The 17,051-nt window shown below is 45.1% G+C and overlaps 1 protein-coding gene across 1 annotated transcript in view; it reads right to left on the bottom strand.

Moving 5' to 3' along the window:
* The window catches only part of ITGA9 (integrin subunit alpha 9), a 398,613-nt gene that overhangs the window by 79,003 nt on the left and 302,559 nt on the right, over positions 1-17,051 (bottom strand). The window contains exons 20-23 of the mRNA XM_037847329.1: positions 15,073-15,152; positions 7,556-7,645; positions 5,302-5,410; positions 466-573 (exon numbers count right to left, since the gene is read on the bottom strand). Coding sequence (XP_037703257.1) covers positions 466-573; positions 5,302-5,410; positions 7,556-7,645; positions 15,073-15,152 — 387 coding nt within the window. The remainder of the gene's footprint in view (positions 1-465; positions 574-5,301; positions 5,411-7,555; positions 7,646-15,072; positions 15,153-17,051) is intronic.

Here is a 17,051-nt window from a genome sequence, read left to right as displayed (position 1 = left end):
TTGAGGACGCCAGGAATGATCAATCTAGTTATTAAGCTTCCCTTGAGATAAAGTCATCTTCAGCTGGCTCAGGATCAGGTAGAGTTGAATATTCTGCATAAAAACTTGAGTTTCAACTTCCACTTGTGACTTATGGACCAATTCTTCATCCTTTAGGCATCAGTGGCCCTTTGAGAATACTTATGAATGCCATGGATCTTTTCAGAAAAATGCATGCAGACATCCACAAGCCTGCAGACGGTCTCTAGGGATCCCCAGAGCCAATAAAGTGTATTCTAGGAGTTGGACTCAATCAACCCTTCCTCCTCCTCAAAAGGAGTTCAAGTGGTGCACGTTGCCCAGCTTCTCCAGATTTGTTTTCAGAGAAAAATGGAGAGGGAGGAGGTTAGGAGTGGAGTGGGATACAAAATGTGAGCTGTCCGGTTCAAGTCTGAAAGTAACAGTGAAAACAAACAGACAACTCACCACCATCTCTTGGACATGAAACATCTCCGCACCACCAGAGGACAGTCGATTGGGGAAAGAGATGCTGATGGACGACCCAGGGAGGGTGCTTGGCCCAGTGTTATAGACCTGAGGGTGTGAAACACACAAAGCAAATTTTAATGGAAAAAACAGATATTCATTTTATGTCATGCAAGATATACTCTAAGATTCTTTGAAATGATACATAGAGGCTCTGGGGTTCTGGATCTAGAAGGTCATGAACTGAGGTAAAACAGCAAATGATGGGTGATTTCAATAAAATAGAAATCCTTCTAACATGAATTTTAAAACCCCAAACTTTCAAATTACTTTATTCCCTTTTAGCAAATTCTTATCTTCGTCCAAGTAAAAATTAGGTTTCTTTTCACCTATCTAGAAATTCACTCATAGTAAATTCACTACTATACTTGGTGAGAGGTGGGAACTCAAACACAATCTAGTTCAGTGGTTCTCAAACGTTAGCATACATCAGAATCACCTGCAGGGCTTGTTAAAGCACACATGGAGGGGGGCACTCACACCCAGTGTCTGAATCAGTAGGTCTTTAGTAGGGCTAGAGAATTTGCATTTCTATCAAGTTCCCAGTGGATGTCGATGCTGCCGGCCCAGGAACCACACTTTGAGAACCACTGATCTGGCCCAACCCCTTTCCTTTTACAGTTTCAGGTAACTGAATCCCACAAAGACCAAGTGGGTTGTCCCCAAACCAAGTGATCTAATTTACAGAAAGGGCTGTTTTCACTATATTCTCTAGCTGATCTGGTTTCTGGGCAATTTGCAGCTAATCACTTGCTAATTTTTTTGATGATATTTGTGCACCTCTTTTCTGTCCCTGCCTTTGGCCCTATAAAACTTCACCCCTCTAATTCCCCTGCTGCCCTCTCTATTCCCTGTTGCCAAAAGTCAATCACCTCCTGAGATGTTAGGGAAAATATGGTGACCACAAAGAAACTCATAAGAGAAAGGAAATAGGGCAAAGGCTGAACATGAATGTCAAGGAAGAAATGGAATATAAAGTAGAATTAAAAAAAAAAAAAAAGAGATGGATAGATTAATAGAGACAGAAAGGAGATTAATGATTACTTAGGTTTTGGGGGACTGGGGGGATGGGGAGGGTGGTAAGCAGAATAACGTTCCCATCCCCAAAGATGTTCACATCCAAATCCCTAGAACTTGTGAACATGCTGTTACATGGCAAGGGAGGTTAAGGTTGTAGATGGAATTAAGGTTGATAATCAGCTAATCTTAAAGCAGATTATCCAGGTGGGCCCAGTATAATCACAAGGGTCCTTAAATGGGGAAGAGGGAAGAACAAGAAAGAACCAGAGAGACGGCATCACGAGAAAGACTTGACTGGCCATCGCTGGCTTTGAAGACGGAAGGATGGGCGCAAGTCTCTAGAAGGTGGAAAAGGCAAGAAACCGATTCTCCCCTAGAGCCTCCAGAAGGAAACGAAGCCCTGCTGACACTCTGATTTTAGCCCAGTGAGACCCATTTTAGACTTCTGTCCTCCAGAACTGTAAGAAAATAATTTTTTGTTGTTTCAACCACTAAGTTTGTAATTTGTTACAACGGCAACAGAAAACTAACACAGAGAGTGAGTATAAATGGGCATGGGATTTCTTTATGAGGTGACGAAAATGTTCTAAAATTAGATTATGGATATGGTTGAAATTTAAGGTATATAAATGCTATCTCAATAAAGATGATTAAAAAAAAAAAAAAAGGATGGGTTGGCACCAGAGAGGAAGAAATGAAACTGCTCAGAGCTATGGGGACTACAGAGAAAATTCAGGGACTCAAGGTATCTCTGAAGTTGAGGTCAAAGGGCAGACCCAGGAGAGGGACTGGAAATGCTAACTAGGTTTTCACACATGACTGAATGGATGAGTAGCTAGCTCCAGCTGGCTCTTCCCTCAAAAGCCATGTCTTCACTTTTGGAAATAATTGGTTCTGCATCAAAAAATGATAGGGTGGATGAGCAGATGTTGCCAAGTTTTGATTCAAAAAGAACAAAACTTACCAAAAACAACAGTCTTAAGACACAAGAAAAGGAAGGAGTATCCAACCACAATTGAGATAACTAATTCAAAGTGAAATGTGAGAGCAAGGAACTGAAAAGGAACCTTTGGCATGTCTGGGAAATCCCAATTAAAGCATGAATGGGGGCAAGCAAAGAAGAAAATGATTTAGATTTGCACTAGTTCACTCATTAGAGCCAGAGGTATGGGGAGCTTGTATACCATATTTATTTATTTTCAACAAAGTTCTTAACATTTGATTCTCTGCAAATGCTCATGTGCAACATCTGCATTATTTGTCTTCATTATTTTTTCAGGTTGGGAAGTGCTTGACTCATTGCAAAAAAAGCACCTTATCAATGGCTGACAAATTACTGTGTATCTGCTAAGAAAACTGTGACAAAATGTAGAAAGCAGGCATTTCTGTTTCTCCCATCTGCATTTGCAGTGGACTCTTTAAAAAATTATGTTGCTTGTTGAATAATGGCTTTTACAAGACACAGAAAACTCTCTTCATATGGAAATTCTCCTGTTCTTCAGGAATGATGTTGCCGGAAAAAGGAAAGATAGAAATGTTTTATCCATAGTCCTGACTCCATCCTATCCACCCCTGCCCCCCATTCCCACCTCCATCGTCATCACCACCAACCTGGACAGTGACCTTCCTGCAGGATGATCCTAATAATGATGATTATACCAGAAAGTGAGTCATCAGAGAACTGTCAAGGAAACTGTCAACTTTGCTAATCTCCTAATCAATAACACATGCCATCAATCTTTCAGCTCCAACCAACTCTCTTAACCCTGAAGTGAATGCTATGCTCTTCCTCGGGTAATTGATAATCAAGAAGTTTATCTAAGGAGCATGCCAATCACTTATTTTCCTGGATCCAGATTCTCTACTCTAGACTATATCCTATTTCAGGTCAGATATGAAGAAAGCTATTTGCTTGGAATATCAAACTTTAAGTTCCCTGTAAAAATGTCTTCAGAGAAACATGACTCAACTACATGTTGTCAGATTTCTTTTTAAAGAGTGAAAAGAACATCTCTGTATCTTTTGTGTAACTCATCTCTGTATCTTTTTTGTAACTGTTATTCCTTCTTGCCTGCTCCTTTCAATACCCACATCCTTTTCATTCTGTGGTCTGTCATTCAAACCCTTTAAAATAATTTTCTTGACTACATATTTTACTGCGAGACACCTCAAACATTATTGGTGGGTAAGAACATAAGCAATCAACATGAAACAAATCCATCTGGTCTTTATCTGCTTTCTACTCGATCACAAAAAGCAATGGAACAAAATAAACTAACTCTGAAAAGCAATTCAGAAACACAGAGGTCCTATTCACGGCAATTACTCCACAGTCACAAAAGTGAGCTCTAGTCCCATCTTTCTCTGTCTCTCCTGTAAATCAGGTGTGACAGCTGGGACTTAGCTGGATGGGAGGTGCATGTGCTCTGAGCTGGGGACATGTGTTATCTATCATGGTTTCAGAGGTCTCCTGCCTGGGAGAACACTCTGGAGAGAAGACGACCATTGTTTGTGAGAGCCCATGAATGTTTTACTACCCCATTCTCTTGACCCTCACCCCATCATTATATGTCACCCCCTAGGTCCACTGAGGAGTGGCCACAGGGAAAGAAAGTCATAATTTTTTGGCCGCAGCAGTGAATGCCAGACCAGGAAACCCCCCTCTTCATGGGGATGGATGAAGTGGAGGCAGGGAGAGCACCGGCAGCTAGAACTGGGGAGCTGTGGGACTGCAGACCATGGAGCATGGCAGGCGGGCCAGGCCCCACATCTTCCCCCCAGCAGGGTGTTGGGCTACACGGGGGTGTCAGGCAATGCCTGATGGGTCCTGGTCCAGGGTTCCCCCCCTCACAGCTCTGGGACCTTTGGCATGTCCATTTCCACTGGGCTTCCATGTCCCTGTCTGTCAGTTGAGGGAACTGGACCAGATGCTGCTGAGATCTCGCTAGTTTATAATCAAAGACACTTTGAATAGCACCGGCCTGAGAGCAGCGGTTAGCAAACCAAGGCCTGTGGGTCAGGCCCACTGCCTGGTTTTGTACAGCTCACGAGCTAAGAATGGGTTTTACATTTATAAATAATCAGAAAAAAGTCAAAAGAATAATATTTCATGATATGTGCAAAGTAGATGAAATTCAAAATTCAGGGTCCATATTAGTTTTGTGTATATATTGTCTATAGCTACTTACACCGTCCAATAGCATAGCTGAAAAGCTGCTGCAGAGACCATACGGTCCACAAACTCCAAAGCCTGTTCTATCTGCCCCTTTTCCTTTAGAGGAGGAATGGGATCCTCCCTGATGCCTACAGCCCACACTGAGGGGATCTGCCAGCTGCTGCTCTATGAGAGAACAGCACACTTCCTCCATGGGGGTGCTTTGCTCTTGCAGAATTGCGCTCCTGAAAGGCTGGCCCTCTGTGGGAGGAGTGGGCTCCTGGCTGAGCTGGTGTGGAGAACCTCCTCTGAGGCTGCCCATGACATAAGGAATGACAAAGATCAGAAGGAGGTCCTTGTGGAGCTGTTTGGGCCTTCTTGGGGAAGGCTGGTGTCCATGGTGCAGCTCTCCTTCAAAGCCTTGCAAAGCAGAGGCATCCACACAGCAGAGCACCACACAGGGAAGGGTTTCTCCTGGAAAGAGCCTGGTCCTTTGGTTCCTTGATCCACAACACCCTTTAGTTGCCTTTTTAGTAAGGAAACACACCCCATGGGCCCTTCCATCTGCTCTGGTGATAGAGAAGGTCTCCAGTGGTGGATACCTGAAAAGTGATGTTGAGGGGCTGGAAATGGCACTCCAAGTCATCTAGCTGAATGAAGCTGGACGCGGCCACTGACTCACCGTACACAAACGAGGTTGGAGACATGACTCTGAAAGAGGAAAGCATGAAATCCATCATCCCAATCTATATTTAAGCACCCATGGTCACTGGTGTCCTGCGAACCCAATGGGCATCTTGACTTAATATAGAACCTTAATATAGACTCCCTCTAGTATCTTCCACAAGACGCCCTCCCTTCTGGGAAAGGCCAGACCTACGCTTTCTAAACAGACTCTTCCAGTAATGTCTTCTCATCTTAGGTTGAATCAATAAGAAATATATCAACATACACACATATGTAAACACACACATATATATGGATTACATTTCTAAAATGAGGACGACCACAATATTCCAGTTTTTTAAAAAACTGCTGTATGCAATGATACAATTTCTGGTTTGTCATTTGAAAAAAATTTTCTGGATGAAGGAAGATTATGTCAACTTTAAGAAATAAATGGAAATGAATTATATATTTGGCATCCTAAATCCCATTATGTGACAAATCCATGAGGAAAAAGTCTTTAATTTTAATTTGTCAGACTCCCAAGATTACTAGAAATTAGTTACTTAAAAGATGAGTCAGTTTGTCAAGATGTTTCTTCAAATTTCAAATAGTGGCTTCGTAAGAGATGGTTAAGAATTCAAGATCAGTTAGTTTGTAGCAATGCTTTCAAAACTGCCCATATGAACGCACCCCAAGAGAAAAGGCAAAGCTCAGCCTCACTCAGACCCCCAGGCAAATAAATGATTTTAGATGAGACTCTAGAAAGTACCCACTTGGCTAAACACAACAATGCAAGGTTTTTAGTACCAAGTCTAAAGACAGCAATTCATTTATTTTTATTTTAAGTGTATTATTTTAGACATGTACTGGATTCCAGCATTATCAAGTGCCGAGAACTGGTTCATTGGCTCATTTAAACTCTCCCTGAGTTTGGAGTTCCTGGGGAGATCAGAGGTTGACTGGTTTGTTTAACTGACGGCTTCATTTGGGGCTGTTAACACCTCCCAACAGGGTGTCCTAAGGCCTGACAACATGATGAAGCAGAAGGGTGTTTGCTCCTTTGTCCCCAAGGACAGGGCTTGGTTCAGGGCTGACTTTCTCTGTGCCTCTGATGAGACAAGTAAATAAACTGTACTGTTAAAAATAGAGCCGTGAACAGAGGCAAATATATGCTAATTTGCAAATATATTCCACCAGTGCCTCATGTCTGCAGAAGGTGATGAAAAATGCAAAGAACTCAGGAACAGGAGGGCGGGGCTCCTTTCACTGACTCCCAGCAGAGTGCAAGCTACTCAGGGATACAGCATATTCTTCCTTCGGTGTGTTCACATTTCCACTTCTAGCCAAGGCAGGGACCCAGAAGCACTTGAAAACTGAAAAATGAAAAACTATGAACCTCCAGAAAGTCCAGCTTGCCTTTGGGGCAAGGGTTCAATGGGTCCTCATTTGATCTAAACTAATTGTGCAAATCCTTTTTCCACTGTCAAAGAGGTATGTGCTCTGTTTTCTGAAGCCAGAAACAGGAACTGAATTTTCATTTTTACAGGCCTGGTCTTGGGCGAAAAACGACACTGGTTGTTTAGGGTCCCTGCAGGCTGCAGCTCTGCTTTCCAACAATGCCAGCAGCACTGTGGGGTCATGGACTTCACCTGGGAAGATGGTTTGACCATCGCATGCATTCTCTTCCTGCCCCAGACCATTACAGACATTATGTAGAGCTATCTCTGACTCTGCAGAAGGGGTTAATAGAAATGCCAATCAGAAAGTCAAACCCTCCATGAGCCACGGTTTTGAGGCACATGTGGCTATAACTTCTGGCACAGCAGCTTTTGGCTGAGATTTTAATCCCAGGAACCATGCCGGCTACCATACGGCATCATGGAGGGGTGGGGGCTGGGAATGTATGCATACAAAGGTGTTCAGAATGTTCAAAGAATTAGGGGTCTTGAACTTGTCATCAAACTTCTCCTGTTACCTACCAGGTGGGTGAGTATCTGGGGAAGGGGAGAAAACAAGGAAGGAAGAGGGTGCAAGTCACTATGGCTAAAGCTTCAATCTGCTTTTCCAAGCTAAGAAGTGGAGGTGGTAGGGCCACTGATTGCTGGCTACACATGTGAATACAAGGAAAGCACAGCTTTCCACTGCAGGGCAGCCCTGAGTCTTGGTAACCCCGAATGGGATACTCACCCAGTGATGAACGTGTCCACTTCGTGCATCAGTGGCACCATCAGCAGGAGGGTGTTGTCATGCAGGGATTCACTGCGTTCCACATTGCCGCTGTGTGGGAAAAGAGGTATGAATGCTGGCAAACACTGGCTGTCCAACCTTGGGCTTTGCTCAGTATTAGAGCTGAATTTCTACATTCTTCAAGGGTACACTCTGCCCCCTATTTATCCCCAGTACCATTTTTGGTCCCTGCACAACCACAGCAGGCACTCTGACATCTAAATTTGTGCTCCACTTGCAGAGATGTCAGTGCATGTGGTTTATTTGGGCGGTGATCCCAGGAAACAGCAATAGGGGAGGGAAGAAGTGAGGCAGAGAAGGGGAAGAAGAAAATGAAGGCATGTCTTCCAGGAGGTTAATGCTATGGACAACTGGGGCTCGGTCCCTCTGAGGAGCTCTGGGAGGAACTGCAGAGCACACACTTCAGAGTGATCCTGCTGAGGGCACAAGAGCTGATCCTCTAGCCACTAACCCCAGATTGCTGTCGGCAGGGGGTGGGGGGTAGGGGTGGGGTGGAGTGGGGATATTAACTCTCCAGCACGTCTGCCCCGCCCTGTGCACCCAGGTGAGTGGGATCCAGCCAGAGACCCCTTCAGGCAGAGAGCAGGTGCTGAGGGTTGGGAACAGTCCAGTCAGTGTGGGGGAAAGGTGAGAGCCGAGGGGCTGTGGGTGGGTCACCGACAGCATGTGCTACTGCTATAGATGATTGTTCCAGGACTAAATGGACCAGTGAGGTTAGGACACTCTAGCCAGGAAGGTGTTTCTGGACCTTGGCAGTGATTTCCCACCCCAAGACATCACCCGTGATCCACAGAGAGTCAAGCCCAGGAGAGAGGTCCTGGCCAACCCTGACTTGAGGCATATCCTAGAAGCTCTCGCTATAGTACATAGCTCTTTAGGTTACAGCACGGGTACACACAGGTGCCATCCTTGGGGTGAGAAAGCACAGAATGGGGACTTTGTGAGGTCATTCTGGAAAGGTGAATGCAAGGGAGCTGCTGTGGCTGACTGGCTGCTATGTGCCAGGCATTGCGCTGGGCATTTCATGGCATTCTCACTGAGTCCTCAGAGTAACTCCAGGGCGGTCACCCCCCTATGATGGTTAAGGAGCAGCTAAGACAGGTTAGGTAACCGTCCCAAGGTCCTACTGGAAGCTGGACAGAGCTGAGATTCCAACTTAGCTCAGTCCCTGATACCAGATGGGGGAGGGGAGAAAGAGAAGGTGGCGAACAGAGAGAAGACCTGGTTTCCCTTTATTTTAATATTTTATTAAATTTCAAATCTGAATTGTGATTATTATTCCAGGGAAGCATCTCACTTGGGAAGAGACCTGGCAGATTGGTTGGTGCCAGTCGCTGAACCCAGCACTTACTGTCGAGCCTACCATACAGAGCGAACATGGGATCCCAGCCAAAAGCCAAGTTTGGGCAAGGCTAATTCCAGACCATTCCTCATCACACTATCCCTTGAACATGTGCTGAGCTCCAGTCTGTTCTGTGTCCTCCCTCTGCCCCTTCCAAGCCCCACCCCACTGCCTTCCTCTCCACCCAGCAAGTGCTGAACTAAGCATGCCCATCTCCTCTCTCCTATTGTTCTGAGACAATGGTGCTCCGTGACTCTGACCCCCACCGGCCACACTCACAGCCCCTGGCTCCTCATCTGTCTTCTGCACCTTGAGAGACATCAGTCAGTCACCCACAGGGCAGCCACAGTTTGCAGAAGCAGCAGGATCAGGTGCCCACACAGCATAACTTCCTTGCCCTTCCTTTCCCAGGGGCAATGAAAGCCACAGGTCCCGGTCTGTACAAACCAGAGGCCACTGCCCCATTCATGGGGTGGCACCACCCCGGCCTGCTCCCTTCCCCACCCCCAGCATCCTGCCAGGTCTGAGTAATCAGTTCCTGATGGAAGACCACCCCTGGCCCTTCCAGTTGTCAGGCCACCTGTGGCCGCTGGCAGCTCAGGCCCAACTGCCTCATCTGTCATTGGGCGACTGCTCCAGAATGAGCTCAGCTGAAAAGCAGAGATAAAGAGGCCAAACATCAAAAGGCTCCCGGCCATTCTGCAAGCTCATGAGTTGGCAGGCTTTCCTGTGGACTGCAAAGCCAGGCTGGATGGCTGCTGAAAGGAGAGTTCTTGAAAAACTGGTTAGTCTCAGTTTTATGTCCTCCTAAATCCACAAGTAGGCAAGCGGCCTTCAAAGGGTGGTGACAGGAAGAAAGAATGATTGATATTTTAACTGTGGCTTTCAAGATAATGAGCTTTAAGGATTTTTCCATTATAGGAGGGAGTCAAGTGCAGGAGATGCCCTCTGGAGCAGAAAGACCAGATTTTCACCAAAGCCTGGAAAGATACAAGTGCCTGCAGTGTTCTGCTACATGTTTAACAGATCATATGGCTTCTTTAACTTTTGGGATTCAAGGAACTAGAAGATTCTGATTTATTTAAGCTACAAATATTAGGTGTTCCCTCACGGTGTGTAGCCATATTAATTTACATAAGAGGATTTTCTTGAATTTGGTAAGTTATTGCATTTGTTTATGTGCCCAGCACTTAGCCCTGTGACTGAAAATAGTAAGCACTTAATAGTTGTTTATGGAGAGAAAATGCCCAGCACAGAATAAGGCATGACAGAGAGTGGTTCTTGACTTTTGTTGCTCACCAGAATAACTTGGCAAGCCTTTTTAACAATCTCAGGGCTCAGGTCTCACTCCTGCCCAATTAAATCAGAATCTCTGGGAGGTGGGAACAGGCATCATTATCCGTTAAGCGTCCCAGTTGATTGCAATGCGCACCTAAGATTAGAGAACCACTGGTCCACGGATATGGGATATGAAGCTCCCACCATCGTGCTGATGGCTCCCCTTCCTCTCTGACAATTCTGACTGGCCCTGAATGGGGTTGGCAGGCAGCTAGATTTCCCACCTTTTGTCATGTTTCCTGCCCAGTGCTAATGACAAAGAGCATCTACTGCCGCGGGTGTTGTGGGACCAGGAGAACTTGCTAATGAATCTGCCCAACAATGGTGAGTTTTCTTTGGATTTAGAAAACAGCAGGAGGATGAGAATTTTCAGGTGTGAATAGGTATCAGCCTGCCCTTATTAAATTCAACAACCTCTTGCTCTATGACAACCTCCTCTCCAAAAACTTTCATTGGCTTCCCCCTGCCTTTGGAACCTAGTCCAGACTTTCTAAGGCTACCTCTCTTCTTTCAGCTTCATCTTCCACTGCTCTTGCATGTTTTCCACTCTCCCTCCAAGATGGCTCATGAATCCCCAATTCATTCCAATGCCTACTGCCTACGGGGTATAACAGAGCAGGTTGTAGCCTGTACATTTTCACTGCCGTGTCTAAGTTCTTCAGCCTGAAAACAGACTCTCCATATAAGGCTCTGTTTGAATGCCACCTTCCCAGTAAAGCCCTTCTAGATCCTTTCTACAGGAATGAAGTCTCAATGCTATGTTCCTTTCTCATGAACACGAATATGTGTTCATGTTCACATAAAACAGTCATGTTTTATGTGACCATGAATTACGTGATCTTGAAAATAGTGTGAGTATAAAATACTCAAACCTTGGATCATTTCAAAGCTGGCCAGCCCATTCAATTTTAATCTGAGTTTATTTGCTATTACCCAGTGTCAGGGCTGCCCTTGCAGTGGGAGCTGCATTTCACTGGAAGGCTGTGGGGATTACTGGGTGGTATTTTAACATCCAGTGCTATTATTCACATCTACTTCGGATATCCGATAGCAATGCCACCCACATGTTCATTAAGCCCAACTAATGCTGCACAACAGGCCTGAAATTCATCAGCTTTGGAATGGAAGTTGGATACGATGACACAGTAAAGAAGGTCAAACAACCACCATGAAGCACTGTGTTGTTGTTTTTAGGAGAGAGAACATTCTCTGCAATATTAGAGAGAATGCCGGAAAAACAGAGCAGCATTAAAAGCAAAAAATGTGTTAGTGTGTTTGTAGATTGGGGGACTCTGAAAATGTTATCCCTCTGGCTTCATATTGATTCCCAAGGAAAAATAAATCTTCAATTATATGAAGTTTAAATAATGTTGGGGCCGAGAAAGGCGTCAAATGAAAACAAATTAAAGCACAGTGGGAGACAAAAGAAAGCCGCTTTCAGTCTGCATCCCACTGTTCTCCACCATCAGGGGCCTGACCTGGTGGTATACCCAACGCTGGGCAGTAAGCTGGAGCCTGGAGCCCCGAGAGCAAAGCCCTTAGTGAGAGTCAAGAACCAGCCATGGATGGCATTGAAAGATTTAGGACTTGGGAAGAATCTTAGTCTTTCCTTTGGGTAACTGGTGTTTTTGTGAAAATTCAAAAATCATAGCATGGTTGTAACAGGGTGTTAAAAGACAAGTTTTGGCCAAGGCTTATAACAGACGCCAAAATTCAAAGGAAAGCACTAGACCTGGATTTACTATATTTGGTGGCAAAATCCAGGCTGAAACATCAAGGAATATATCAGAGTCGAGAAAGGAGGATTTTTAGAGAAAATGGTTTGGACTGGAGGAGAGGGTATCTGCCTTGTAAGTTAAGCTTTGGGAAAGAAGTTTTGATGGGGCCTTGATCAGAACAGTCTGATTCATGCCCAGGAACTATAAGGAGAGGGGGCTGCTGGCTTTCCCTTGGGGGCCAGTAGAGTGACAGAGAGGTGACCCCAGAGCCATCACCTGCATTCCCAGAGGCTGTCAGAACACCGTTGAGTGTTTTGCATGTCCCTGTGCAAGATGACAACCCGAGTAGGAGAGCCAGCACAGCTCAGATCGCCTTCCGTTCTGTCCCGGAGGGCAGAGTCAGCTGCAGAAGCTGAAGGTGGCTCTGGCTGCCTAGAGGCTCAGGATGAGTAAGCGGAGGGAAGGCCGGTGAGAGGCTGCAGCAGGGGGAGGTGGTTCTCCAAAGGGAGTTGGCTCTGACCCGCCCAGCACAACAGTGGCTGTTCCTGTTTCACTTATTACCTCTCACAACGCTGATCTGGGCCTGGTGGGGTCAGAAACTGCTCTCAGGAAAATGAGGGAGGACCAGCAGAAGCACTATTGGAGGAAAGCAGGGTCGTTCCCACGAGGCAGGCTTCCTTCCTGCAGCAGCTAATACTGGCAGAGGGGAGGAAGCCTTAGCTTTCAATCAGGTTCAGAGTTTTATTTCCTGGGATGAGACACTTTAAGGATGGATGTGTGAATGCACTTTGTGACCTGAAGGGGAAGTGGGACTTCGTATTTCTAAGTGTGAACTGAGAATGTACAGGACTGTCCTCGGTTTATTCCAAGGGCACAACAAACCAAAACAAACCAAAACAAAAAAACTAACCCTACCAAAAGGACTTAAAGAGAGTGAGGGACAAAATGAAGTTGCCTTGATTGTCAGTGAGCACGCCACGCTTGCTGGATGAATCAGCTTCACCTCCATCTCCCCCCCTGGCATTACAGATTCATGTTACATATTTGTTCATTATCTGTCACTAGCATGCTAGTTCCCTGAGGGTAGGGATTTTGTCTACTTTAGTCGCTGCTCTATCTCCCAGCACCTAACACAGTGCCTGGCTTATAGTAAATGCTGAAATAAAATGTCTGTGGGACGAATGAATGAAGTGTGCCTGTCCTGGGCTAGTTCCACTCTTCAACCCTGTAGTAAGCTGTGTCTTGGCCTCTGTTTCTTGACTGAAACCTTGAGATCATGGCCTCTGTCTCACTATCCCTGTTCCCTCTCAGCCCCAGCTCAGCAACCACTTGATGAACGTGCACAGAATTGAAAGGAATGGTCCAAAGCATGACTCCAAGCTCTGTCTGGGCATCAGCTGTGCAGCTGATCCAGCGCCGCTGTTTCCCTGCACATCACATTGCCTCTGCTAAGTCTGAGAAGTCTCCTCTGGAGTCTGGAAGAGTGGAATTAGGAGCTCTTTCTCAGTTCCCAATGGCATTATCCTCCTTGTAGAAACAGTTGGGTTGAGCATCTCATTTCAGAGGAGAGCATGTGGGAAGGAGGCTTTAGAATCACAAAGCTCAGCCCTTTTGCCTCACTCTGTGACCCAGATCCTGTAGGACTTCAGGTTCTAGACCACGTGTCACCTATGGCTCCATGATATGCCTTTCTTTGGTTGACTTTCAGTCCCTGGTCTCATTGCTTGCTCACCCAGTTTCTGGCCTTCCACTTCTCAGCATCTACTAGCCATGCAGTCCCTCATTTTGGATTCTTGCCCTTTTCTGTGGATCTTGCCTTGACCCTGACCTTAGGATCTTTGGTTCCAATCTCCTGACCATCTCTGGGAGCAGGTCTTGCAGCATTAAAGGTTGGCTTGGAGATCAAAGCAGACTATAGAGACATGATAACTGAATGCAATGAAAAATCCTGAATTGGATCCTGCACTGGGGGAAAAGTGGCTAAAAAGACACGATTGGAACAACTAGCAAAATCGGAACATGGACTGTAGGTTAGATAATAGTATTATGTCAATGTTAAATCTCCAAATTTGATACTGTGGTTATTTAAGAGAACGGCCTCGCTCTTAGGAAATGCACAGTGAGGTATTTATGGGTGAAAGGGCACAATGCCTGCAACTTTCAAATGATTAAGAAAATAAATTATATATAGAATGAGAGCAAACGATAAAGCTGCTGGGGCAAAATGTTGACATTGGGTGAATCTGGGTAAAGGGTATATGGGAGCCCCTTGCACTATTCCTGTAATGTTTCTGTTAAGTTTGAAATTACTTCCCAATAACGTTTAAACAAAAAGGTTACCTTGGGTATCCATACACCACCTTATCAAAGTGTCTTCCTATTCGCCCAGCTAAATGTCTCTCCCTCCATCACAGCTGTCAGACAAGGGCTACCTAGGTGTTGCTTCCAGGTGCTCATGGATTCTGGCATGAGGAGGTATCTCGTATAACTCCCCAACGGCCTTCCCGGGCACTTACAGCCAAATTGGATTTGGACAGGTGCACTCTCCTGAAGGGAGAAGTGTCTGCTGCACTGTCCCCTTCCCTGGTTATCCATCCACTCGGCAGTCAGGACAAGCCCTCTCTCAAGGAGCCTCTGCTGACAGGCTTGGCTGGGCCCTCAGGCTGCAGTTACCTCCCCTCAACCCCATCCACCCAGGGATGCTCCGCACATCCGTGAGAAGCAGCGACCTGTCCAACAACCACGGAGGACATGTGTCCAATTTGGAAAACAGACTGCAAAGCAGGAACTAACTAACCATGTGAACTTGGACAGGAGTCTTCACCTCTCTGAGCCTGTCTCTCCTCTAGGACAACAGGACGATACCTAGTCCCTCCCAGCTCAGTCTGAAGCGGTGGTTTATGCAAGCAGAAAAAGCTAACTACCTGCTGGGTCAGGGCTTCATCACTGAATAATTTTTTCCTTCCTTCTCAGCATCCCGGGATCCTCAAATCATGACCATCACATGTCCTTTCCTGGTCCCATAAATCTTTCATCTTAAAAAAATAAATTCCCCTTACCTCTGTGCAGTAATGTTGAATCTAAGAACTTCCTCTTCCCCAGACAGGTGGCTTGTATCAAAGATCACACTGAATTCATACTAGGGAAAAAGAAAGTGAAGTTTGGCACCAGCAAGCATTCCAAATTTAATTTGTGTTTGCTACAATCTTCTGCAGTTTATTACCTCTGAATGCTCATTTGCATGACAGGCTTTACCTTTTAAGTCTATCTTTCTGATAGTCAGGCCAGAACACAGATCTAACAGTAAAACCAAGCCTAAAGCACATTCTGGCAGGAGGCACTCTGTGCTTTCCAGACAACGAGCTTCTCTTTAGGAAGTGATACATTTGTATGCAAACTACGGCTTCCTGTATTTCACTAGCATATAATTTTCCCAATTTTTGCCATATATGCATATCATACCATTTGTAATATAATTTAGTTTGTATTTTTATGGCCTTACTCTTTGAAGATTATTTTAAAAGGAAATTCCGTATCACTGCCATAGATGGGAATCTAGGATCACTTGCCATCAAGAGAAAGTTGTCATTAAACAGTATAACAAAAACAAAGCAATGCTGGAATCTGTTGCCTGTTGAGGGCTCTGAGCATAAGGTCCACTCTATCTTTGTTAAAAAGGGAAATTAAAAAGTGATGGGGTGTTAAAGACATCTAACATGCTAACACTATTAGACACTTTCTCCTGCAAATGGTTAGGACTGAAAGAGTGTTGAAAGATTTACTTTCTTACTGTTAGAGTCAATGTTGTTTGGTTCCATGTCCGTGATCACCTAAATAAATTTAATGCGTCACCGAAAATCTTCTCAGGTGCCCTCAGTGGTGAACATCCTGTGATTTGGGGAACACTGCTCTAAGCAAATTGTTTTCACCATGCTGATAAAATATGATACACATGCCAGGCGTGTGTGAGAATATGAGAGGAACTTTTGTCTAGGGGTTAACAGAACCAGGGTCTACCACAGACTGATCCTGTGATCTTGGCCAAGACACTTACCCTTTGTGCATTTCAATAAAAAGAGGGGATTGGACAAAATGATTTTTAAATTCCATCAAGCTCCAGAGCCTATGGCTTATTTAATATCCAAATTGTTGAATGCCATCATGACTAATTCTAGGCAATGATCTAATTTGGCACCACTGAATTGGGCTGAATTGAATACTACCTGAAAGTAACGGACTATCCTGAATGGACTTTGGAATTCCTTTCTAGACAGAAATTTCTTTGGCAGTGGGACTTGTCAGTCTATAAAGGGTGGGATATGGAGACAGAGCAGGAAGCAGGGCTGGAGGACATAAAGGAAGCGGAAGTCAAAGAGTCAGAATTGGGCAAGCCATCTGAATTAAATACACCAAAGATCAAAATGAAGTGAGAAGCAAAAGATTAGGGTGAGATGCCAAAACCGGAGACAAAGGCCTGGGAAAACAAAAGGTCAGAAATGGGGTCGGGGAGGTGGTTCTGGTGGTGAGAGACAGAAACATACTGTCAACCAAAGTGAGCCGCAAGTGTGGGCTTGAGGCTTCGCAGGCAGTCTGAAGCCTGAAATCTGTAGGGTCTGAAGGACAGGGGAGTTCAAGCCAGGCCGAAGAAAGAGGAAACGCCTGCCCCTGCTAGGTAACTTCCTGGGCTTTCTCCAGAAAATCACCCCTGTCCTGGGTTTAGTCTAACTAACTTAATATCTGAATGTGGGAGGAAGGCAGTGGTGCCATTTGGCTGGGAAAAATTTGAAGGATGGGTGTAAAGGCCCTATTCTGACCTTTATACTTCTGTTAGCTCTACAGCTATTTTGAGAGTTAACGAATTTTGACAAAATTTAATGCCCTACCAGAGAGAGCAGGACACTTTAGGTCTGATTTGTGATGCAGGTTGTACTTTACAATGAAATGGCAACTGTGAAAGGTTTTCGATTCAATCTGTTTTGTTATTCAAAATCTTTCAATTAACTTTGCATGTGGCAGGGCCATGGCTGTCACTACAGGC

The sequence above is a fragment of the Choloepus didactylus genome, chromosome 1 (assembly GCF_015220235.1).
Source record: "Choloepus didactylus isolate mChoDid1 chromosome 1, mChoDid1.pri, whole genome shotgun sequence".
In the NCBI taxonomy this organism is placed as follows: domain Eukaryota; kingdom Metazoa; phylum Chordata; class Mammalia; order Pilosa; family Megalonychidae; genus Choloepus; species Choloepus didactylus.
The sequence above is the reverse complement of the archived record's forward strand: the minus strand, read 5'-3'. Positions and strand labels throughout refer to the sequence as shown.